We start from the raw sequence: 25,683 nt of genomic DNA, 5'->3' as shown, positions 1-25,683 counted from the left end.
TTTTGACAATCCCATGTACATAAGGTACTCCAATCATGAATAAAATTAAAAATGGAAAAAAACAAACTTTTTATCTACTGTCCCATAAAATGATTTCTACAGAATGCCTCCAATTGTATGGTTGGTATGTGTCTACAGTATACCTCCAATACCAAGGTATGTAAATCTATGAAAGTTTTATCAGATTAAACCCCCACCCACCCCATTATTGGGGTTTTCCCACCAATATTGTATGAAAATCTCTGAATATTTTACCAGTTTCCATTGTCATATGATACAAGGGGATAATAAATCACTGTGATTGGAATTTGAAAGTTACACTCAGTTGTAGTATAGACCATCCACCAACGTTGTTGGAGGGTCTATGCTTGTAGCCTACAATGTGTCTAGTACCCTCAGACATTATATCATATCAACTGACTAGCTATATAGGACACGCTTTGTTTTCAGTAATGTAGGAGCCATATAAATTTGAAATTGGCATTCTTAAGATATTGCCTAAATTATGCAAATAACTCATTAATATAACAGATATATCAAGCTTTATAGCACACACACATGTAGGATATGATGTGAAATTGGAAGGCATTGAAAATCATAAATTATGCAAATGAGTCATCAACATTCATAGCATATTTACTACAACCTAATCAGTTCTAGTTTTACACCTAGGATATGTCATTAGAAGTGATGTAGATTTCTAGATGTGTCAGACACACACACACATACATACACACATATTCATACATTTGTACAGATACACACACAAAGCTATTACATTATAGAAGGTACACAAAGACTTGGCATGTAAACCTTGACAGATACAAGTCACACAATTAAATGTTACACTTATTTTATTTTAATGACAGTTACACTTTTTGTCATGTGACAAGTTGATTGAAAAGTCACAAATTTACTGAATATTTTATAACAATAGAAAGCATGCAACTTGGCAAAGGTACCCTTGGTGAAAATAACCAGCAAGGTACTTGTGTCATATGCTGGTTAACAAAGTTCCAGCCATTTTGCAGGAAAGTATTACAAGAAGATGCCCCAGATTTGGCAAAGTTAGAGCTAACATGTAGCAGTAAATGAAATATGTGTGAAAGAACTCCATTTGATCTTAAAGAAGCATTGCAGTAATTGTTAGGTATATTTTGATTACTGGTAGTCACTAATAAAATAGTACATCAGAGTCAACAGGGAAAATTGCTCACAACTTCTTGTCTGCACTCCTTATGCTACAATACTCAAGTATTCTGACCCCCATCACTTTTGGCGCCAAAGCAACTGGCGAACAGTGCTCCAAGTGACCAAACCAAGAAATCTTTTGTCTTTCTCATAACCTGAATATTGTGGAAACAGTTGTCAATAATTCTTACATCATCTGCATATTAAATTATGTATATCTAATAATCTATTAATAGTAACAGCAGCTGATTTATAAAATAAGTTTCACCTATCACTGTGCTTTACTAAACAAGCCTAGTGTTCGTACTTCTGCCTAACTAAGCTGTGTGCATGTAATTTATGAATGCAGTACATGCCTAACTCAGCCTCCATAGTGTACATGGTCACACAACACATGTTGCAGGTCACATGTATGCAGCACATTCCTAACTCTGCCTTCACAGCGTACACACTTCACCTAACTAAGCTCAAGTGCATGCAGTACAGGCCTAACTGCACCTCCATGGTGTACATGGTACAGAAAATGCCTAACTAAACTCCTAAGTCAGTAATGTCCATAATGTGCAGACCCTGCCTAACTAAGCTATACACTAGTAAATGCACAATGTCAGACTACTATGACTAATGCCTAACTGAGCTAGAACACAAGTTTACAGATAGTAAATTGAACATGACAATAAAGTTGTTAAAAGTGACAGAAATGCAAGAAAAGCGAAAATAGAAGAATGAAGGAAAAAGTGTTGCTATACTCCTATTTTTTTTAAATTTCAGACTTCATAAATATATTAATAATTTGGTTCTTTTTTCTATCAAATATTTGTTTTGTTTTTCTTTTACTTGGCAGCCCTTGCAGTTGTTAATGCATCTGAACACCAATGAGTAAAAGCTACTGTGTAGTTTTGTACAAGGCTCCATGTGTTATGTAACCCATCCGTTATAGATTCCTGGGAGAGTTTTCCCCTGAAATGAAAATAAACATGAAATTTAGTACTGCCTTGATAACAGTGTATGAAAGTTGTGAATTGTGAAAGTCTAAATAATGGCATTGATGTAATTGATGTAATGCAATACAAAAACATTGGCCTTTATTGGATCTTTGTTTTATTGAGACATTTAAATTATATACATTAATTAACAAACACACACACACACACACACACACACACACACACACACACACACACACACACACACACACACACATACACACACACACACACACTGCATCTTTACATTTTTCTTACAGCAGCTAAAATCCCTTCAAGAATGAGATTGGTACAGCGTAGTCAGAAGTACACATAAAGACATACAGACAGACAGCCATTAATAATCATCAGCCTACAGCATTCAAACCTAGATATACTACTGCCTATAGAAGATACAAAACTGAAAACTCTTGTCATTCAAGGTATTACCAATTGGCGGCCATCTTGTAAAATGCGACCATATTGAATTTTGAAGTGGGTAGCATTATTTTCATAATCAGTACACTTAATGGAGTGCGCATACCAAGTTCCATGCTTGTATGACAAAGTGAACGATAAAGTCACTTATCTGCTCCACAATTTTGTTACTACTTACGTAAAGATATTTTCTTGAAGCCACGTACCAGTGGCTAAGAGGTAAGGTGATATCCCATTCCATATCACCATGCTATAATGATGTATGACAGACCAGCCAAGAAGTACATAATGTTGTATCGTACCGGTTACCATTGGTAACTGATCTTGCACCTACAAGGGAAATATAATTATAATATATTTTACTGATCCAAATCAATTTCACCACTTGTCCCAGGATGCCTCAGTGTTACAATAGATGTCTTCCTACCTACAACACCTAATTGCCACAGTTACCGATGGAAATACCGATGGAAAAATAACATTGTTACCCTTCTTACACAGATTCCAGTAACAAAATAATTGTATTAGTCTTACCCATTCCAAAAAGATAGGTACTTTCTTGTTCAACCAATTCCTCTGGGGTTCAGTCACCTCAACTATGTAGGCTCCAAGTTGATAAAGTTTTTCCCATAATAACTGAATGTATGGCTCACAGAACTCACACGCTTTAGCATAATAGTAAGGAACGTTTTCTTTGGCCCACCTAGACAAAACACATAAATACATAATACAGACTTTAGCATAGCTCTGGAAATATGCACTTCAAACTATCTTGTGCACATTTACACTGCAGTCACATCATCCATTGTGCAGCAAATAGTGAATATTAGATATTTAGTTTGAAATATGTCCATTTATTCCTAGCAATGCACACAACAATAAATTATTATTATTGTGAATAAAAAACAATGACAAAACACTTGTATCAATCTGTCAATATTTTGGAGGAAATTTTGTGACATATTTTAAAATTTTAAAAGTTTTAAAAACTTTCAGACAAAGATGAAAGTATATATATATATATACATACTGATTAGCTTTGGCAGAATACACTGTAATTTTATTCCATGCTTGATTTGAGGCCGATGCTATTCCACTGTTTTCTAAAAATACTGATGTTTTAGAACCCTTGTATCCATGGTGACTATACATGTCAATGGTAACCACAGCAACTACTCCCGTCATCAGTAACAAAATAAGACTTTTCCATGGAAATTTGGTTCCCGTCATCTTTGTCATGAGTTCCTGGAGATAAACAAACATATAATTTAAGATAAACTGAGTTTTTTTTTTGTGTGGAAAATCCTACGACTATTTGCAGCAATGAGAGAAATAGAGAAGTGAATTATTCATACATCTTGTGAAGTTTAACTGCTGGGGACTATATAACCAGGACTGTAAACAAGGACAGATAAAAAAACTAAATGCTATTTACTAAATTGAACCACATATTGTTTTATAACCTTTGCTTGTATTTCATTTGATCTACAAAACTGATAAAAAGTTTTTGGTCAGACCTAAACAAAGTTTTTATATTGCCATATGTGACGTAAGTTTACTGAGTAAAAGTTTCTTATCCAAATACATGTAAAAGTTTCTTATCCAAATACATGTAAAAGTTTCTTATCCAAATACATGTGAAAGTTTCTTATCCAAATACATGTAAAAGTTTCTTGAATACACAAATCAACTTCACATTAATTAATATACTTACTTTACATGCTACCCGACATCCATTTAAATGTTCATTATTTGCTGACTTGGCTGATAATTCCTCGTTAGTCACACTGAATGCTCTAATAGTTTCACGAAGAGGCTTTGATGAAATCTGCATAAATAAAGGAAATGAGAAGTTAGTTGGTTAGAAAGTCCTAAGGCTATCAATGGTTTAATACTGTACAGTATTAGAGAAAATGTTTTCATTCAAAATCAATGGCAATCACAGCCAATTCCTACGATTTCCATAGCAACATGTAGACAGGCTTAATTTCCATAGCGACATGTAGACAGGCTTAATTTCCATAGCAACATGTAGACAGGCTTAATTTCCATAGCAACATGTAGACACACTTAATTTTCATAGCAACATGTAGACAGGCTTAATTTCCATAGCAACATGTAGACAAGCTTAATTTCCATAGCAACATGTAGACAAGCTTAATTTCCATAGCAACATGTAGACAAGCTTAATTTCCATAGCAACATGTAGACAGGCTTACAAAATTATTGGATCCATTTGTTGACTGCTTTATATACTGCATTCAATTCCTTAACTGAAAAGTTTAACCTAATTTTTTTTCAATTATTGTCATCTTTGTGTGATGCTTCCAATGAAAACAGCTGTAAAGCAAGAAACTGATCCTTTCAAGTATGTGACAAACTGGACAAATTTACTATTGTGATTATCATATTATACTTTTCACAAATTGTGACCTGATATTTTGATGGGTGCAAAATTCTGACAAAGTTCTCCCAATTTTGAATACTTTATGTGAACAGTGTAGGACTATGACTTATAAGGTGTCATCAATTCTGCACATGACAATCATATGGTGATCATGTGACAATGTACAGTGTCATCAATTCTGCACATGACAATCACATGGTGATCATGTGACAATGTACAGTGTCATCAATTCAAAAAGCCAATTTACCTTTCTTGACACCTGTTCCCAAGTAAACAAGAGATGGTTCATGAGGGCGCTAGACTGTTCCATATGAGAGGTGTACATTTGGCACCATTCACTAAAACAATGCTGATCAGTGGATAAACAGAAAGTCAGACAAGACAATAACTGTAAGAGAAAGAATATAACAACATGTTAATAACATTACCACCTGAGGCTTACGTAAGTCATAACAGCTCTTTTTAACAAATTAATTTATTCACAATAGCAACAACAATACAAGACAGATAGAGCAAGACACAAGACTGTAAAAAGTTGACAAAGGAGTAGAAAAAGTGTGACACTACTCATGCACAGGAAAATCTACTTTTCTCGTACTTTACTTTGATTTTACCAAATGAGCATTTCATGATTCTTGTTCAAAGTCCAAAGAACTTTGTAAAGGACTATGAAGATCTTGCATAGAGCTACCAATAATGTATGTATATATTCTTACCTCCGTTTTCAAAGATGGTGGACAACTGACAGTTGTTCTTGCTAATAATGATGGAAAGTAGTTCCGTAAGTTGGTGGCTGGATGTTCACCAAATGCCAGTGCCTGTAAGTCAAATCAAACATTCTGTGTTTAACCTTGTCTAACTAAGGTTACGACTTTACAAATCAAGCATTCTGTGTTTAACCTTGTCTAACTAAGGTTACGACTTGACAACACTACACAAGACATCATAGGTTCAGCTTTCTCACCTTGACTACCACATGATTCCCCACTAAGTACACACAACTGCTACTGTTTTCTAGCTGAGCGTCCTCTAGTGGTAGGCAATGCCATTATGTCATCACTTTGATCACAATCTTTGCATATTAACTTCCCTAATTTGCATATTACTAATACTTTTTCGATATATCTTACATCTCGTTTCTTTGGCTTTTTTATTTCAAACCTTTACCTAAACTCAATGATTCAAATTAAATTTACCTTCAGTTTTGGGTAGTAACCGAGCAGTTTCTTCTGCAACCTATAAGAAAACAGAAATTATAATTTAACTGTCAGTATCACTGAGGACTTCATAACTATTGACAACCATTGCTGAACTTATCTCGTGTTTGCATTCATATCCATGACAGTTAATTTACCAGTGGCAGACTTCTGAATTTCTTCAAAGGTGCCAACTAATCTACAAGTTAATAATCTACAAACCAGTTGTCACACATACAATATATCATATGATTTGTCGCTGCACTTCCAATGTGATACAAAGTGTCATTGTCATCAAAACTGATATTTTTCGTACTGTCCATTTAAACTGTTTCGGCACTTCCAAATAACCAGCAGTGTCAAAGAAGGCTTCACTCAGATTTGCCCTAAAAACATCACGACTTATAAGTCATGACTTTTTTAGGGTAATTTTCAGGAAGGGGTTTCGGCCGGCCATGGCTTGCATTAGTAGTATATATACTGATGGCTTCGCGCACACTTCCCTGTATACAATACACTCAAGTCGTGACTGTTTGAGCAAATCTTTGCTACTAGTAAATTAGATTGAAGCAATTTCTAGATAAGTTGTGCAATGGTTGTAGAATAATGATAGATCTTTCCATAGTGGTTTAATTCAACAACAACAACAACAACAACAACAACAACAACAACATAAATTACAAAGATAGACAACACATAGGTTACATATGGGTGTACATGTACTATGACAGTTGTTCAGTATGAAATACAGACAGGAGATTTTAAGATTTCAACTTCTTTCATTTCATGTGTATAATGTAGGGGTTCCTTACAATGAAAGTTTACCTCCATTTCAAAACAGAGGTCTATGATATGTTTCAATCAACATTCAAGCCTGTGAATAAATCCAATAGTTTATGTACCTTGAATGTTTGGTACATTAAAACGAGAGATTCGTATCTATATTAGCCAAAACTTAAAATATTCATCGCAGAAATTCTGCATTTTGTAAGGTTAACAGTACACAAACTAACCATTCTATGACAATTCAACATATGGAATCAATTTGACTTAATTTTTGTTTTTAATCATTCAACAGTTTGTACAGAATGGCTTAGAATTACATGTACTGTAAACATGGACATTTTCTCTAAAGACTTACTTGCACTTATTTCACTGGAAAAGATAAGTGCAAAAATAAGTAACAACTAAAATAACTTTCTTGTACATGAACACAGTGAAGACTGTAAAAATGCTGGAAAATATCTAGGGTTATAGTATATTCATAGGCAACCATGACAACACCCATATGTATTTTACATATCATATCATATTAATTATCAACTTTAACCTTTGACCCCAAAGTAGTGCAGTAAATGAATTTGCATACTGTCTGATTTGTCCTTCACAAGTTGATTATACGCAATGTGAAATATTTCAACAACCACCAGAACACCGTTAATTTGAATTCTCACACATTTTTTATAAAATAACTTGCATAATTAGGAAGGCTGTTTGGAAAACAATTAGTACTTCACTGGTGCACAATGATATATTATGACTTTATTTGGAGATTACCACAAAAATTATCTTAGCAATGCTGTACTTGCAGTGTTTTTTCTTAAAGTTTCAGAACCCTGGTAACAAAAGGAGACAATTTGGTTAAACTTGCTGAGACTTTTATATTTTCATCCATAATTTCATTGGGGAACCTTTGGAAAAACACCTTGCAAACTAGGGTAGATTTATCTATTTAAATTCCTGAACAAACCACACTGACTTGATAATTTCTTACATGTTGATCAAGATAAGAACACACCAAATTTTGTTTCTCGATGATTTACAGCTGACAGACAAATGAAATTTACATTTTTTTCAGAGCCTGAGGCCAATCACAAGTGATATTACTAGTATGTGTACCAGTAATTGTAGGGTGATACAATTGTCAGAGGCCAGTCATAACTGAAAAAGGTATTAGCATCGTGACAAAGTTTTCAGCGGCCATTTTGGATTCTAAGTAAAATAACCAAAACTTCAAATCATGCCATTTGCAAAAAGTTGCTTAAGCAAACACTTGTTTTTGGTCTTGATTTTAACTGATCATTTGGGTTGGCATTCCTTGAACAAAGTAACAGCAAAGGTTTAAATCTTGTGTTACTAAGGTGATATACTGCATTAAATATTTTTCATGTTGCAATACTGTCTGTCTATATTACATTACAACAATACTAAGCAATAATTTTTGTGGTGTCAAATCACATAAGAGAATTTATAGATTGTACACGGGACTTAATTAACAAGACACACGATAGATATATTATTACTGCCATCTTAATTGTTGGCAATTATTGTAACCATGGTTACCAGATGGAAATAATTACCCAATTTCACTTTGTACGGTAGAACCAGTGTGTATAGTTATATATAGCATGCAGAGATAAAACAGTTTGTAATGTAAAAAAAGGAAAAACAATAAAATGAAAGTTAGACTTGTAATGCAATGTAGGTTTACAAAGCGCTAGAAATGTAAACCTTCCCCAAGCCCCCTCCAATGAACCACTCTAAACCACTCCCAGTTAATAACGCTACCCTCCGCCCATTACCCCATCCTCCAATGAACCACTCTAAACCACTCCCAGTTAATAACGCTACCCTCCGCCCATTACGCCACCCTCCAATGAACCACTCTAAACCACTCCCAGTTAATAACGCTACCCTCCGCCCACTACCCCACCCTCCAATGAACCACTCTAAACCACTCCCAGTTAATAACGCTACCCTCCGCCCATTACCCCACCCTCCAATGAACCACTCTAAACCACTCCCAGTTAATAACGCTACCCTCCGCCCATTACCCCACCCTCCAATGAACCACTCTAAACCACTCCCAGTTAATAACGCTACCCTCCGCCCATTACCCCATCCTCCAATGAACCACTCTAAACCACTCCCAGTTAATAACACTACCCTCCGCCCATTACCCCACCCTCCAATGAACCACTCTAAACCACTCCCAGTTAATAACGCTACCCTCCGCCCATTACCCCATCCTCCAATGAACCACTCTAAACCACTCCCAGTTAATAACACTACCCTCCGCCCATTACCCCACCCTCCAATGAACCACTCTAAACCACTCCCAGTTAATAACGCTACCCTCCGCCCATTACCCCACCCTCCAATGAACCACTCTAAACCACTCCCAGTTAATAACGCTACCCTCCGCCCATTACCCCACCCTCCAATGAACCACTCTAAACCACTCCCAGTTAATAACGCTACCCTCCGCCCATTACCCCATCCTCCAATGAACCACTCTAAACCACTCCCAGTTAATAACGCTACCCTCCGCCCATTACGCCACCCTCCAATGAACCACTCTAAACCACTCCCAGTTAATAACGCTACCCTCCGCCCATTACCCCATCCTCCAATGAACCACTCTAAACCACTCCCAGTTAATAACACTACCCTCCGCCCATTACCCCACCCTCCAATGAACCACTCTAAACCACTCCCAGTTAATAACACTACCCTCCACCCATTACCCCACCCTCCAATGAACCACTCTAAACCACTCCCAGTTAATAACACTACCCTCCGCCCATTACCCCACCCTCCAATGAACCACTCTAAACCACTCCCAGTTAATAACGCTACCCTCCGCCCATTACGCCACCCTCCAATGAACCACTCTAAACCACTCCCAGTTAATAACACTACCCTCCGCCCATTACCCCACCCTCCAATGAACCACTCTAAACCACTCCCAGTTAATAACGCTACCCTCGCCCATTACCCCACCCTCCAATGAACCACTCTAAACCACTCCCAGTTAATAACGCTACCCTCCGCCCATTACCCCACCCTCCAATGAACCACTCTAAACCACTCTCAGTTAATAACACTACCCTCCGCCCATTACCCCACCCTCCAAGGAACCACTCTAAACTACTCCCAGTTAATAACACTACCCTCCGCCAATTACCCCACCCTCCAATGAACCACTCTAAACCACTCTCAGTTAATAACACTACCCTCCGCCCATTACCCCACCCCCATTAACAATCCCAAACCATACTCCCATGTGAACACCCCAAATCAGCCCTTTCAACAAACCTCAACCCTCAACCACCTTCAAACCCACATCCCCATCAGCCAAACAGTAATATACATCTTTATATCTGTTGACAAAGAAATGTCTGCTGAAATTTGTAGATATAACTTTTAAATGCTGAGGTAAGGATGTGTAACCATGGCAACATGGGTCAGATTCAATTACACTCTTCATTTTCGCATTATTCTCAATTTTACCATTTATGACTCTATAAGACAATGGTGTATATTTGTACTTACGCTGGTGATAGTCCATTGTTGGGAGTAAAGATAAAATCCATAATTGGAAAGAATTCATTGGGTCCCATTACTTTGTATCCTGATGATCTATCTTTGTGTTGGCTGCAAAGACAATGTTCAAAAGGTCAAAGGTTAAAATCCATAATTGGAAAGAATTCATTGGGTCCCATCACTTTGTATCCTGATGATCTATCTTTGTGTTGGCTGCAAAGACAACGTTCAAAAGGTCAAAGGTTAAAGTCCATAATTAGAAATTCATTGGGTCCCATCACTTTGTATCCTGATGATCTATCTTTGTGTTGGCTGCAAAGACAATGTTCAGAAGGTCAAAGGTTAAAATCCATAATTGGAAATTCATTAGGTCCCATCCCACTGACCTATCTCTGTGAAGGTCAAAGGTTAAAATCCATAATTGGAAAGAATTCATTGGGTCCCATCCCAATGACCTCCCTCTGTGAAGGTCAAAGGTTAAAAGTTAAAGAACAATACTAAGTGCTTTGTGTAAAGATCAGTGGTAATTCTATAGACAAGTCTGTTTTTTTGTTTGTTGAGTTTTGATATCAATCTCATAAATCAAAATAGTTAGATAAATGAATTTATGTATCAACCGTAATTTCAACATTTCAACATATTATGAATGTTTACTTAGGAAGGTTGACCATGTTCTATTTCTCCCATCACTACATCCATCAGTACATTGTCATGGTACTACAGTTGTCAAAGATGGGATGAACTTTGACCTTCCTGGATTTATAATTACAAAGTATAGTACAGAGGACTGTAACTATATACTAGTATTCTCACTGAGTAAAGTAACAAAGGTACTAAACCCTCTTGTGATTTCTGACTACCTGTATACTAGATATACTTTATAGTATTCTCACTGAGTAAAGTAACAAGGGTACTAAACCCTCTTGTGATTTCTGACTACCTGTATACTAGATATACTTTATAGTATTCTCACTGAGTAAAGTAACAAGGGTACTAAACCCTCTTGTGATTTCTGACTACCTGTATACTAGATATACCATATAGTATTCTCACTGAGTAAAGTAACAAGGGTACTAAACCCTCTTGTGATTTCTGACTACCTGTATACTAGATATACTTTATAGTATTCTCACTGAGTAAAGTAACAAGGGTGCTAAACCCTCTTGTGATTTCTGACTACCTGTATACTAGATATACCATATAGTATTCTCACTGAGTAAAGTAACAAGGGTACTAAACCCTCTTGTGATTTCTGACTACCTGTATACTAGATATACCATATAGTATTCTCACTGAGTAAAGTAACAAGGGTACTAAACCCTCTTGTGATTTCTGACTACCTGTATACTAGATATACCATATAGTATTCTCACTGAGTAAAGTAACAAGGGTACTAAACCCTCTTGTGATTTCTGACTACCTGTATACTAGATATACCATATAGTATTCTCACTGAGTAAAGTAACAAAGGTACTAAACCCTCTTGTGATTTCTGACTACCTGTATACTAGATATACTTTATAGTATTCTCACTGAGTAAAGTAACAAGGGTACTAAACCCTCTTGTGATTTCTGACTACCTGTATACTAGATATACCATATAGTATTCTCACTGAGTAAAGTAACAAGGGTACTAAACCCTCTTGTGATTTCTGACTACCTGTATACTAGATATACTTTATAGTATTCTCACTGAGTAAAGTAACAAGGGTACTAAACCCTCTTGTGATTTCTGACTACCTGTATACTAGATATACCATATAGTATTCTCACCGAGTAAAGTAACAAAGGTACTAAACCCTCTTGTGATTTCTGACTACCTGTATACTAGATATACTTTATAGTATTCTCACTGAGTAAAGTAACAAGGGTACTAAACCCTCTTGTGATTTCTGACTACCTGTATACTAGATATACCATATAGTGTTCTCACTGAGTAAAGTAACAAGGGTACTAAACCCTCTTGGGATTTCTGACTACCTGTATACTAGATATACTTTATAGTATTCTCACTGAGTAAAGTAACAAGGGTACTAAACCCTCTTGTGATTTCTGACTACCTGTATACTAGATATACTTTATAGTATTCTCACTGAGTAAAGTAACAAGGGTACTAAACCCTCTTGTGATTTCTGACTACCTGTATACTAGATATACTTTATAGTATTCTCACTGAGTAAAGTAACAAGGGTACTAAACCCTCTTGTGATTTCTGACTACCTGTATACTAGATATACCATATAGTATTCTCACTGAGTAAAGTAACAAAGGTACTAAACCCTCTTGTGATTTCTGACTACCTGTATACTAGATATACTTTATAGTATTCTCACTGAGTAAAGTAACAAGGGTACTAAACCCTCTTGGGATTTCTGACTACCTGTATACTAGATATACTTTATAGTATTCTCACTGAGTAAAGTAACAAGGGTACTAAACCCTCTTGTGATTTCTGACTACCTGTATACTAGATATACTTTATAGTATTCTCACTGAGTAAAGTAACAAGGGTACTAAACCCTCTTGTGATTTCTGACTACCTGTATACTAGATATACTTTATAGTATTCTCACTGAGTAAAGTAACAAGGGTACTAAACCCTCTTGTGATTTCTGACTACCTGTATACTAGATATACCATATAGTATTCTCACTGAGTAAAGTAACAAAGGTACTAAACCCTCTTGTGATTTCTGACTACCTGTATACTAGATATACTTTATAGTATTCTCACTGAGTAAAGTAACAAGGGTACTAAACCCTCTTGTGATTTCTGACTACCTGTATACTAGATATACCATATAGTATTCTCACTGAGTAAAGTAACAAAGGTACTAAACCCTCTTGTGATTTCTGACTACCTGTATACTAGATATACCATATAGTATTCTCACTGAGTAAAGTAACAAAGGTACTAAACCCTCTTGTGATTTCTGACTACCTGTATACTAGATATACCATATAGTGTTCTCACTGAGTAAAGTAACAAGGGTACTAAACCCTCTTGTGATTTCTGACTACCTGTATACTAGATATACCATATAGTATTCTCACTGAGTAAAGTAACAAAGGTACTAAACCCTCTTGTGATTTCTGACTACCTGTATACTAGATATACCATATAGTGTTCTCACTGAGTAAAGTAACAAGGGTACTAAACCCTCTTGTGATTTCTGACTACCTGTATACTAGATATACTTTATAGTATTCTCACTGAGTAAAGTAACAAGGGTACTAAACCCTCTTGTGATTTCTGACTACCTGTATACTAGATATACATTATAGTATTCTCACTGAGTAAAGTAACAAGGGTACTAAACCCTCTTGTGATTTCTGACTACCTGTATACTAGATATACTTTATAGTATTCTCACTGAGTAAAGTAACAAGGGTACTAAACCCTCTTGTGATTTCTGACTACCTGTATACTAGATATACTTTATAGTATTCTCACTGAGTAAAGTAACAAGGGTACTAAACCCTCTTGTGATTTCTGACTACCTGTATACTAGATATACTTTATAGTATTCTCACTGAGTAAAGTAACAAGGGTACTAAACCCTCTTGTGATTTCTGACTACCTGTATACTAGATATACCATATAGTATTCTCACTGAGTAAAGTAACAAAGGTACTAAACCCTCTTGTGATTTCTGACTACCTGTATACTAGATATACCATATAGTATTCTCACTGAGTAAAGTAACAAGGGTACTAAACCCTCTTGTGATTTCTGACTACCTGTATACTAGATATACCATATAGTATTCTCACTGAGTAAAGTAACAAAGGTACTAAACCCTCTTGTGATTTCTGACTACCTGTATACTAGATATACCATATAGTGTTCTCACTGAGTAAAGTAACAAGGGTACTAAACCCTCTTGTGATTTCTGACTACCTGTATACTAGATATACTTTATAGTATTCTCACTGAGTAAAGTAACAAGGGTACTAAACCCTCTTGTGATTTCTGACTACCTGTATACTAGATATACATTATAGTATTCTCACTGAGTAAAGTAACAAGGGTACTAAACCCTCTTGTGATTTCTGACTACCTGTATACTAGATATACTTTATAGTATTCTCACTGAGTAAAGTAACAAGGGTACTAAACCCTCTTGTGATTTCTGACTACCTGTATACTAGATATACTTTATAGTATTCTCACTGAGTAAAGTAACAAGGGTACTAAACCCTCTTGTGATTTCTGACTACCTGTATACTAGATATACCATATAGTATTCTCACTGAGTAAAGTAACAAGGGTACTAAACCCTCTTGTGATTTCTGACTACCTGTATACTAGATATACCATATAGTGTTCTCACTGAGTAAAGTAACAAGGGTACTAAACCCTCTTGTGATTTCTGACTACCTGTATACTAGATATACTTTATAGTATTCTCACTGAGTAAAGTAACAAGGGTACTAAACCCTCTTGTGATTTCTGACTACCTGTATACTAGATATACCATATAGTATTCTCACTGAGTAAAGTAACAAGGGTACTAAACCCTCTTGTGATTTCTGACTACCTGTATACTAGATATACTTTATAGTATTCTCACTGAGTAAAGTAACAAGGGTACTAAACCCTCTTGTGATTTCTGACTACCTGTATACTAGATATACTTTATAGTATTCTCACTGAGTAAAGTAACAAGGGTACTAAACCCTCTTGTGATTTCTGACTACCTGTATACTAGATATACTTTATAGTATTCTCACTGAGTAAAGTAACAAGGGTACTAAACCCTCTTGTGATTTCTGACTAACTGTATACTAGATATACTTTATAGTATTCTCACTGAGTAAAGTAACAAGGGTACTAAACCCTCTTGTGATTTCTGACTACCTGTATACTAGATATACTTTATAGTATTCTCACTGAGTAAAGTAACAAGGGTACTAAACCCTCTTGTGATTTCTGACTACCTGTATACTAGATATACTTTATAGTATTCTCACTGAGTAAAGTAACAAGGGTACTAAACCCTCTTGTGATTTCTGACTACCTGTATACTAGATATACATTATAGTATTCTCACTGAGTAAAGTAACAAGGGTACTAAACCCTCTTGTGATTTCTGACTACCTGTATACTAGATATACCATATAGTATTCTCACTGAGTAAAGTAACAAGGGTACTAAACCCTCTTGTGATTTCTGACTACCTGTATACTAGATATACCATATAGTATTCTCACTGAGTAAAGTAACAAGGGTACTAAACCCTCTTGTGATTTCTGACTAACTGTATACTAGATATACCTCATAGTATTCTCACTGAGTAAAGTAATAAGGGTACTAAACCCTCTTGTGATTTCTGACTAGATATACTTTATAGTATTCTCACTGAGTAAAGTAACAAGGGTACTAAACCCTCTTGTGAATTCTGACTACCTGTATACTAGATATACTTTATAGTATTCTCACTGAGTAAAGTAACAAGGGTACTAAACCCTCTTGTGATTTCTGACTAGATATACTTTATAGTATTCTCACTGAGTAAAGTAACAAGGGTACTAAACCCTCTTGTGAATTCTGACTACCTGTATACTAGATATACTTTATAGTATTCTCACTGAGTAAAGTAACAAGGGTACTAAACCCTCTTGTGATTTCTGACTACCTGTATACTAGATATACATTATAGTATTCTCACTGAGTAAAGTAACAAGGGTACTAAACCCTCTTGTGATTTCTGACTAGATATACTTTATAGTATTCTCACTGAGTATAAAAGTAATAAGGGTACTTTTACTCTTGTGATTATGAGCACACTTTGAATAACATGATGAAAATTATATTCTACAAATATTTACTGTATACAAAAATTGTATCAAACTTACAACAAAGTCACAATGTTCTATTCCTGGTGTACAAAGACCAACTACAGAAGGTGTTACCAGCCTCTGAGCTCTCTTGTGAAAAATATTTGAATGATAATACTGAATTTATGTGAACTACAAAGTTGAGGCAAACTTGGTGTATGACTAGTCAGGTAAAAACCACCTATTACAAATTAACTTGAATCTCTTACCTGAATAAATTCCCAAGGTATGTTAGTGAATAACTAGCCAAGGCCTTGTTACTAAGCTGTGGAAACATCAAGCCTATCCACACTACAAAGAAAGCAGACACTTTATTGACAATCTTTTCCACTGGCATTAAGCATCCCCTATCTTTGGTACAAGTCAGGATGGTTTTTATCTATCAGTATACAATAGTTTGACAAATAGTTTGAACACTTTGCTATGACACACACATATTTTTTTATGCGCAAAACAACAGTAATTGGATATGAGGACCTTATCACAGCTGACCAGTTATCCCCACTAAGTGACACAATAGCAGAACACACAGTCAGGTACATATACATATACACAGAGCAACCAAAGTTTTGATGAAGATACACAACTTGACTAAACATCTACATCTGTGTTTATCTTAGTACCTGACTATGTCTGTGCTGCTATTGTGGTACTTACCACTCAGTGCAAAGCTTTGATAATGATCTCATATCCAATTACTTCTAATGTTGCCTAACTCATAAAAAAACGTACATGTCCCAGGCAAAGGGTTCATACTATTTGGCAAACCATTGTATCTTGTTCTACATTTAACAAGTACATGAGGTTGTCTTGGATTATCATCAACAATTTCTGCGTTATGTCAATACATCAGCTACAATGTAGCTGATAAAGGAACTATTGCAATACCATCGGCTACAAAGTAGCTGATAAAGGAATTATTGCCATACCTTTAAGACCTATTGCAAAGTCTTTGTACCCTGCCTGTCCAAGGGCCCACATGATATGTAGACAACTTGCTGGCCCATTCTGTTTCTTCTTGATCAAATCTAAGTACTGAAGATGAAAAACAAGACAATATAATAAATATTCAAGGAATGCTTTCAAATTTTAAGAGAGATAATCAGAATATTGAGAAGCAAAAAAAGTATGTCCTATTTCTATTTTATCCTATATCTATAATTTCATACAAAACGGCCAACAAACAAAATGGCCAACAAACAATGAATTACCTGTTTGATAAAGAACAAAATAATTATCTTTCTTGGAATAATATTATGACAATCTAGTTAATTACTGTCTTACATAAACAGTTCTTTTTTTTAAATTCTTTTTCCAAAAAGTGGCTTCCTACTCAAAAATATTGAAGTTACAGAATAGCAATACTTTAATGAAAATTTAACAGCTAAGCCTCAATATACAAACTATATATACTTTCTTACCTTTCTTAGATAGTAAGAGGAATACATATTTGAACGCATCATTTACCTTATGAATGTTTGAAATGGCAATCTCAGGTTTCTCAAATGCCATACACTGCAGATATATCCTATACCCATAGGTTGACAAGTCTGGAGGTAAATCAAATAACAAATATCCAGTTTTCTGTCAGAACTCAGACACATTTACAGAGGCTGAGTGGATATGTTTTTTTACATGGCATTTGAGAGATAGGCCATAGACACAGACAGAGACAGCATATCAGTAAATATGTAACACAAAGTACCTAGTATGATAATCAAACATCATGAATGCTTTATAAGAAAACAATTTTTCTACACTATACTATTATGCTACACACCACACCACACTGTACACCACAACACATCACACCACACCACACTACCACGCACCACACCACACCACACTGTACACCACACCACATCACATCACACCATGCCACACTACCACGCACCACACCACACCACACCACACCACACTGTACACCACACCACATCACATCACATCACACCACACTACCACGCACCACACCACACTGTACCACACAACGCAACGCACCACACCACACCACACCACACACTGCATCCCATCACACCGCACCATACAACACCACACACTACTTTACTTACTTCTGTTTCTATCACTTATCATCTCTTGTATACAGAATTCAAAAAACAAAAGTAAGGTGTTGAAGGAACATTTCTCAAGGGCAGATATCAACATCTTCTTCAGAGAGCTTCCAACCTTACTGTATGGATAATCTGCAAATTACAATTTAGAAAGTCGCTTTAAAAAACACAGATTTCATTGCAATATCAACCCTTTCTGTTCTCAGGTTGGTGGCCATCTTGAATTCAAAGATGAAAGAACACTTCACCAGTAAATTATCAAAATCACTTTATTGACCTAAAACCAAATTTGACACAAAAATATCATTACAACTACACCAGAAGTATGGATATAACCAATGATTTTAGCTGGCAGTCATACAGGCAGCTACTAAGAAACTTCTTTCTATGGAACTGAGGCAGGCTGAGACAGTGTTTTTGCTGAGGGGTAAGTGGGTAAAATCTACAGGGGTTCCCATGTCATTTTACCTGGGTTCCCTACCAGTGTTTTTGCTAAGGGCAGTAAGTAGGTACAATCTACAGGGGTTCCCATGTCATTTTATCTGGGTTTCCAAACAAAACTACCATAGACTCTATGGGGAAACACTGCCATTTTTACCCCTTTCTCCCTTTCTGCTACCAGAGTTCCCCAACTTTAGCAAAAACACTAGGCAGGTGTACAATGCAGGAAACAGATCTGGTGAATTCCAAAACGCATGTTGACTATTCTTGCATGGGCCTGTAGTCACCAAACAAATATGTTTCCACAGACCTTTCAACATACTATATATACAGTAGTTCATTGAACACTGGATCACCATATAAACTGTTTCATGTGTACTTACCAAGTGGTTGGTCACTGAACACTGGATCACCATACAAACTGTTTCATGTGTACTTACCAAGTGGTTGGTCACTGAACACTAGATCACCATACAAACTGTTTCATGTGTACTTACCAAGTGGTTGGTCACTGAACACTGGATCACCATACAAACTGTTTCATGTGTACTTACCAAGTGGTTGGTCACTGAACACTGGATCACCATACAAACTGTTTCATGTGTACTTACCAAGTGGTTGGTCACTGAACACTGGATCACCATCTTTCACATTCAACTTCAAGTTCAAGTAAGTCACCAAATCCTTCAGCCACAACTTGAAATTGAGATAAAATGTGAATAGTTAATATATTGAGTTGATATTGAGCAGTAATGTCTGAGAGAGAAGGCTAATTGGTAATGAGATACATTTGCATTCTATTACATTGTTCGTAATCACAAATAATCTAGTTATGGTTACCCTGACCATCATAGGAGGTTTATTTTATCGATAGCTCCAGATTAGGTATCACAGTAACTACAGATAATCCCATAGTCCTTTGCATCTGAGCATGCTCAATCTGGATTGCAAGTTCCCTATTAGAATACTTCAAGTAACTATTAAAACTGCAAAAATTATCCAAAAATACTTTTATAAACTCGACTTATGCCCCTCGCACTCACCGATGGAGATTCTGGGAATCTATTCTGAATATCAGTAAACAAAGTTTGTAATTCCACTAAATCTAACACTTTCAAAGCATCATCTAACGAATTATATCTGTCATCTTTCTTCTTGTCTTGTTTCTTCTTCTGCGGTTGTTGTTTTTTACTTTGTTGTTGTTTTAGAGATTTCCCGGGTTCATCAGCTGAAGTGAACGTCTTGATTTGTTCCTTGGTCTGAGATGATCGATTACGGTCTTCAAATGCTTCAAATATTGTAGATGTTGCTTGCAATGTTGCTGTATGCAAATAAAGTACAAGACACTTTACAATTGAAAGCATAACAAACAGCACCATCCACTTTGACTCATTTTATTTTGTGTATAAATAAATTATTACGAAAATATTACCCATCAATCATTTATTTAGTGTTAACTTCTTTAATTCTAACATCAAATAAATTCATTTTTGTAGTTTTAAAAAAATAGTAGCTAGTCTTATGTCTATCTATTTATGAGCAGTAATTAAGATATTCATTTCCAAGCCAAAGAATCTTCTTTTTTTTTGGGGGGGGGGGGGGGGTTCAATAAAACGGGAATGGTTTTTCAATGTTGACCCTTTTGTTATAATTTTTATGTATATCATGTATTATCTAATACTGGCATAGAAATCTACATATTTAAAAAAAGCAATAACATAAATTACTTATTAATAATTAATAAAAATGTCCCGAGTCCGTGACAGCTCCCCAACCCCACAAAATTTTTTTTAATTCTATACTTATTTTAGAAATGTGTGCCATCAGAACCAATATTTTACTTGACCATAGAGCTCCCTTTTTATTCAGAAAAATTTGGGTTTACAACTCATTTCTGTAAATTTTAATAGTACATGAATATATCAGTTTAATAAATTTGTACAAGATATATCAAAAGACATCATTATTTAAAGGAATTAATTCATGTATTTTCAAACAAACCATATTGTTCAAAAAATTTATAATCTCTGAAAATGTCAATAATTTGAAAAATAATTTAAAAACAAAAAAAACAGTGTCTACAACAAAAAGAAACAAGAAAGGGTTGATATTATTGTGCATAACAAAACTTATTACATAATGGATTTTTTTTTTCATGATTTATATATTTTCGAACATATGGAATAGAATGCCTGCTCCGCGAAGCACTCCAAGTTATGTGCCATTCGAATACAATATGTATGTATGTAATTTAATTCACCGCGGACTATTTAACACATGTAGCTAGTCTCTAAGCTACATGGCAGATATTTAATGTACCATATCGGCTATCGATGCAAATGGCGTGGTTAGTGAGAAATCACTGGCGGTGAACGTACAAATGGAAGAACCACTTTGGAAAAAAAATTCTCAATTCAGCTCAATCCGGAAGAGAAGAGCCTACGAGTACAGCGTCCACGTGTACATCTTGGGGTCGCTGCTTACACCGAGAAGACACCCTGGCTTCCTTTCGTACGCAGCAACCCTAGCTAAATTATATACTATACTTACGTGCTTCGTCGACTACAGGTCTGTTTTCCGACAGAGCTTTGCGAGCAGCCTTTTTGTCGGCTATCGTTGCTTTCTTCTTGTGTGAAACAGTTTCCCATCTACCGCTGGTCGCCATGTTGAATTGCAGATGCACGACGGGAAAATTCCACTTCCGCGAATCACCAACTCGTGCAACTTGGCCACGCATTCATTATAAGCTTATGTGGTGTTACATTGTATAATAACTTCTCCTTTTTCCATTTCTTTAATAATTTATAATCATGATTTGGACAATGATATATGCATTTGTAATTCGACGAAAGGAACGTGGAAAATTAATTTTATTTCTGTCATGATGGTGATAAGCTTATGCGCTTTAACAAATACCAAAGTAATAAATTTAAAATTGTACGTTTGAATGCAAAAATGAAAATAAATGTCTGGAAATTTCATATAATTATGTAAGGTATATTCTTGTATGACCATTCAAATTTTAATACTTCCAAAATTAGTATCAACAACACTTCGTAAGAAGAATTATTGATTTGTCGAAATATTTCTATATTACAAAAGATCAAAATGTGAGTCGCACTTCAAATAAAGACAGATCAATTAGTGTACTTGGGCATTATTGTAACTTTTGCTGTAGGCAATTCCATTAAAAAGTCAGATACCTAATATACAAGTAGTGTTAACAATTGATTTTACTCATAGAAATAGGCCTACATCATTTTGTTTGTTTGTTCAACAAAAACATAATGATATTTTTTAAATATAATTATTATCGATTTGCATATGACTAATCATTTGGTATGTGAAAGTAACATCTGGTAGCCTATAGGTATCTAGGTAACTGCAAAGACTCAAGTACGATTTGATGTCAACAATACGTATTTGCTGTATCTGTGGAGGAAACAGACACAACGGGAGACTTCGAAAATGACATGCTCGTCGTCGCTATCAAGTCAAATTCTTTCGTATAAGTATTTTTACGTTTAATTTTTTTTCATTTGGTTTTTTTTTCTGTTGATTATTTACTCAAAGTTTGTTTCTACGGAATCACTTGTCTCAGTCTTTAAGTGGATTGGTTGCTATGGATCAACGACTGACTTTGACAGGGAAATGATATCATAGGTAAGTGTTCGAAATACCTACTGCATCGCTCACACACACACACACACACACACACACACACACACACACACACACACACACATACACACACACACACACACACACACACGCACACACACACACACACACACACACACACACACACACACACACACACACACACACACACCTTGCATACCAAGGACAGAATATTTTTTTAAATAGTATATCTACTTATTCATCGGAAATATGTAGTTTTTAGGTACCTGTTATATCATGTAGTCAAGATCAAATTCCAAATTCAGACACTATTCTTAATTCTGGAACCTTCACAATATTGCCTGCAAACCCAAATGTCGTCAACCACGATGCCGCCTTACGACACTGTCCGAATTGTACCCGCTTCATATTTCGTTGCTTCAGTACAAATATGTGTTCTGACTTGAGAGAATGCTGCAAACTTGGAGTACATTTTCTTCCATACTGGTAACCATGAAGATAAACAAGAATGAATAACATTTTTATTTGATTATTTTCAGGGATTATTTAAAGTGATCCAAAATCCATGTCTGATATTTCGTTTCGCCTTTTCTTATCGAATGAATTACAGTTATGTTTTGTATTTTATGAGTAGAGACTCGAATATTACTGTGCACACCTTTGTATTGTATCAATTGTGTATACTTGAATCCACTGCAAGAATGATGATTACTGCGAGATAACGGTTGGTAGAAATTATACTAGAATTAGTTCGAATCCAGTGAAAATGGTAAGTTGAGATATTTTATTCACAGATACGGAGTTGTTGGTACAAAGACCACGATTGGTGAGTATGATCTCATAATCTCTCTCTCTCTCTCTCTCTCTCTCTCTCTCTCTCTCTCTCTCTCTCTCTCTCTCTCTCTCTCTCTCTCTCTCTCTCTCTCTCTCTCTCTCTCTCTCTCTCTCTCTCTCTCTCTCTCTCTCTCTCTCTCCATATTTCCAAAATAGAACAATTTTATCAATGGCATGCATATGCTTATAAAAACTTGTCAATGAATACCTGAAGGTAATTGAATTATTCAAATTATCTTCCAAGGCATTAATTAAATAACTTTGGCCTTAACCTGTATTGCAATATGTTTGGGAAATACGCATTGCCAAATAAAGGTGAAAATATTAGAATCAATATGAATGTTGAAAATCGATATGAAAGTCGCAGTTGGATAAGAGGCACGAAGTGTCCGTTTTGTGTTTCTTAGATTCTATAAATATTCTCATCAAAATATGGATTAATTTCTTGATGTCGGTGTTACCATTTATTGTTAACCATTTTTTTGTCTTTGGTGTGTGCTTTTTTTTGGTTAACAGCACCAGTAACAACACAACCTCCAACTACGATTCCCCGAACTACGACTGTAACCACCACTGCACCGCCCTCTACGACACCTCTTGTAATAACCACTGCCACGACAACGGAGGAACCACCTGAAGTTATCACATTGCCGGCTGTCGTCAACATTGATGACACAAATAACGATACAAACCCAAAAACTTACAAGGAAATTTTGCTTGCACAGTCTTCTACAAAATTTCGAAAAACTATTCAAACTATGTTGAACAGTTACTCTAATATTCCATTAGAGGTAAGATACATCATTTATTTATTAGACGCTCTGGTTCAGAAATTAGTAATTTAGTTACTAGTAGTTAGTTAGTTAGTCTGTCAGTCAATCAATCAGAAAGTTAGTCAGTCAGTTAGTTAGTTAGTTAGTTAGTTAGTTAGTTAGTTAGTTAGTTAGTTAGTCAGTCAGTCAGTCAGTCAGTCAGTCAGTCAGCCAGTCAGCCAGTCAGTCAGTCAGTCAGTCAGTCAGTCAGTCAGTCAGGCAGTCTGTCGGTCTGTCTGTCTGTCTGCCTGTCTGTCTGTCTATCTGTCTGTCTGCCTGCCTGTATGTCTGTCAGTCAATTAATCAGTCAGTCAGTTAGCTTGTCAGATAATCAACCAACATTATTAGGTAGATAACTAGTTAGTCAATTTGCCGTGTATCTACCATATCCGACCTGCGGCATTTTCATAATCTCGATAAACATTGCATTTCAATGAGAAAGAAATGTAAATGTCCTTATATAAAGAAGTGTTAACATTTTTACAATACTGTATTTCTACGTCCATTTCTGTAACTTTTGTACCTTCCCGTTTTTCAGTCTTTAACCACGATCTATTTCGAAGAATACGACCATAATCGAACATATACTATTGAAGGGCGGGTCAAAGTTGACGATGCAAGACGTACTTTGTCATATTTGAGTGATCTACTTGGCTACGGTAATATGTCGTTGAACACTGGTGAAATAATCCGTACAACTATGTTTTTAAAAGATGTTGCCACCACTACGTTTGTTGGTTTGGAAAAGGAAGATTTTGAATTACAAGGGTTTGATCTCCCCGCAATGGTGCAGGTAAGTACAGTCCAACAACAACATCATCAATATGTGTGTGTGTGTGTGTGTGTGTGTGTGTGTGTGTGTGTGTGTGTGTGTGTGTGTGTGTGTGTGTGTGTGTGTGTGCAAAACAAAGTTTCCTCGCTAAACTCATTCGCAAGAAAATATAACTGACTTTCATCTGCACCTGAATTCATACTAATGATTTGGATATCTTCTTTTAATTTGTCAGGAACGTCTATTTAGTGAGGCATTTTTTATTGCATTTGTAGTACATATTTCAAATAAATAAAACAATTTCATGGAAATATATTATTTATTTTTATATACATCATTTCAATTTCTAGGTGTTCGTTCGTACGTCAAATGGAATTATAGATAAAAGGTATACATCTAAGTGGGATGACATCAAACATGTAAGTAATTTATTCTCTCTCTTTATTTCTCTCTCCCTCCCCCCCCTCTCTCTCTCTCTCTCTCTCTCTCTCTCTCTCTCTCTCTCTCTCTCTCTCTCTCTCTCTCTCTCTCTCTCTCTCTCTCTCTCTCTCTCTCTCTCTCTCTCTCTCTCTCTCTCTCTCTCTCTATCCGATATATTATCCGATATACACATCATGTAGTAAAGTGTCCAAGCACATATCGAGTTTAAATTATATGTATATATTTCATAATCCCTTTACCTTTCCGACGGTTTTTTTCTTCTTTTATGAACTTTTGAAATCTTAACCCCAACTCCCGACTCGGATGGTT

At 35.8% G+C, this 25,683-nt stretch overlaps 2 protein-coding genes across 2 annotated transcripts in view; one reads left to right on the top strand and one right to left on the bottom strand.

The window, feature by feature from the left end:
* Positions 1-854: 854 nt before the first annotated feature.
* On the bottom strand, positions 855-21,610 carry LOC144445778 (transmembrane protein 214-B-like). The gene is made up of 16 exons (XM_078135417.1): positions 21,424-21,610; positions 19,917-20,194; positions 19,485-19,569; positions 18,433-18,564; positions 17,831-17,913; positions 17,293-17,398; positions 16,573-16,654; positions 10,533-10,634; positions 6,198-6,237; positions 5,718-5,819; positions 5,249-5,389; positions 4,309-4,422; positions 3,625-3,839; positions 3,129-3,297; positions 2,773-2,924; positions 855-2,151 (listed from the first exon to the last, which is right to left on the bottom strand). Exons 1-16 carry the CDS (start codon positions 21,608-21,610, stop codon positions 2,025-2,027), a joined length of 2,115 nt encoding a protein of 704 aa, XP_077991543.1. The 3' UTR covers positions 855-2,024.
* A 2,023-nt stretch (positions 21,611-23,633) lies between these two features.
* The window catches only part of LOC144445777 (adhesion G-protein coupled receptor D1-like), a 9,669-nt gene continuing 7,619 nt past the window's right edge, over positions 23,634-25,683 (top strand). The window contains exons 1-4 of the mRNA XM_078135416.1: positions 23,634-23,664; positions 23,866-24,140; positions 24,700-24,954; positions 25,284-25,352. Coding sequence (XP_077991542.1) covers positions 23,634-23,664; positions 23,866-24,140; positions 24,700-24,954; positions 25,284-25,352 — 630 coding nt within the window. The remainder of the gene's footprint in view (positions 23,665-23,865; positions 24,141-24,699; positions 24,955-25,283; positions 25,353-25,683) is intronic.

Source organism: Glandiceps talaboti, chromosome 14 (genome assembly GCF_964340395.1).
Source record: "Glandiceps talaboti chromosome 14, keGlaTala1.1, whole genome shotgun sequence".
Classification (NCBI taxonomy): domain Eukaryota; kingdom Metazoa; phylum Hemichordata; class Enteropneusta; family Spengelidae; genus Glandiceps; species Glandiceps talaboti.
Note: the sequence above shows the minus strand (reverse complement) of the source record. Positions and strands in the feature narration are given on the sequence as shown.

What these genes read in the sequence shown, in the direction of transcription:
- LOC144445778 (XM_078135417.1), bottom strand. Translation starts at nt 21,610, where the DNA reads ATGCGTGGCCAAGTTGCACGAGTTGGTGATTCGCGGAAGTGGAATTTT. An exon ending in GTTCAGTGACCAACCACTTG is followed by an intron (nt 18,565 to 19,484) that starts GTAAGTACACAT and finishes TGTAATTTGCAG; the next exon opens with ATTATCCATACAGTAAGGTT. An exon ending in AACAATGGACTATCACCAGC is followed by an intron (nt 6,238 to 10,532) that starts GTAAGTACAAAT and finishes GTTTTCTTATAG; the next exon opens with GTTGCAGAAGAAACTGCTCG.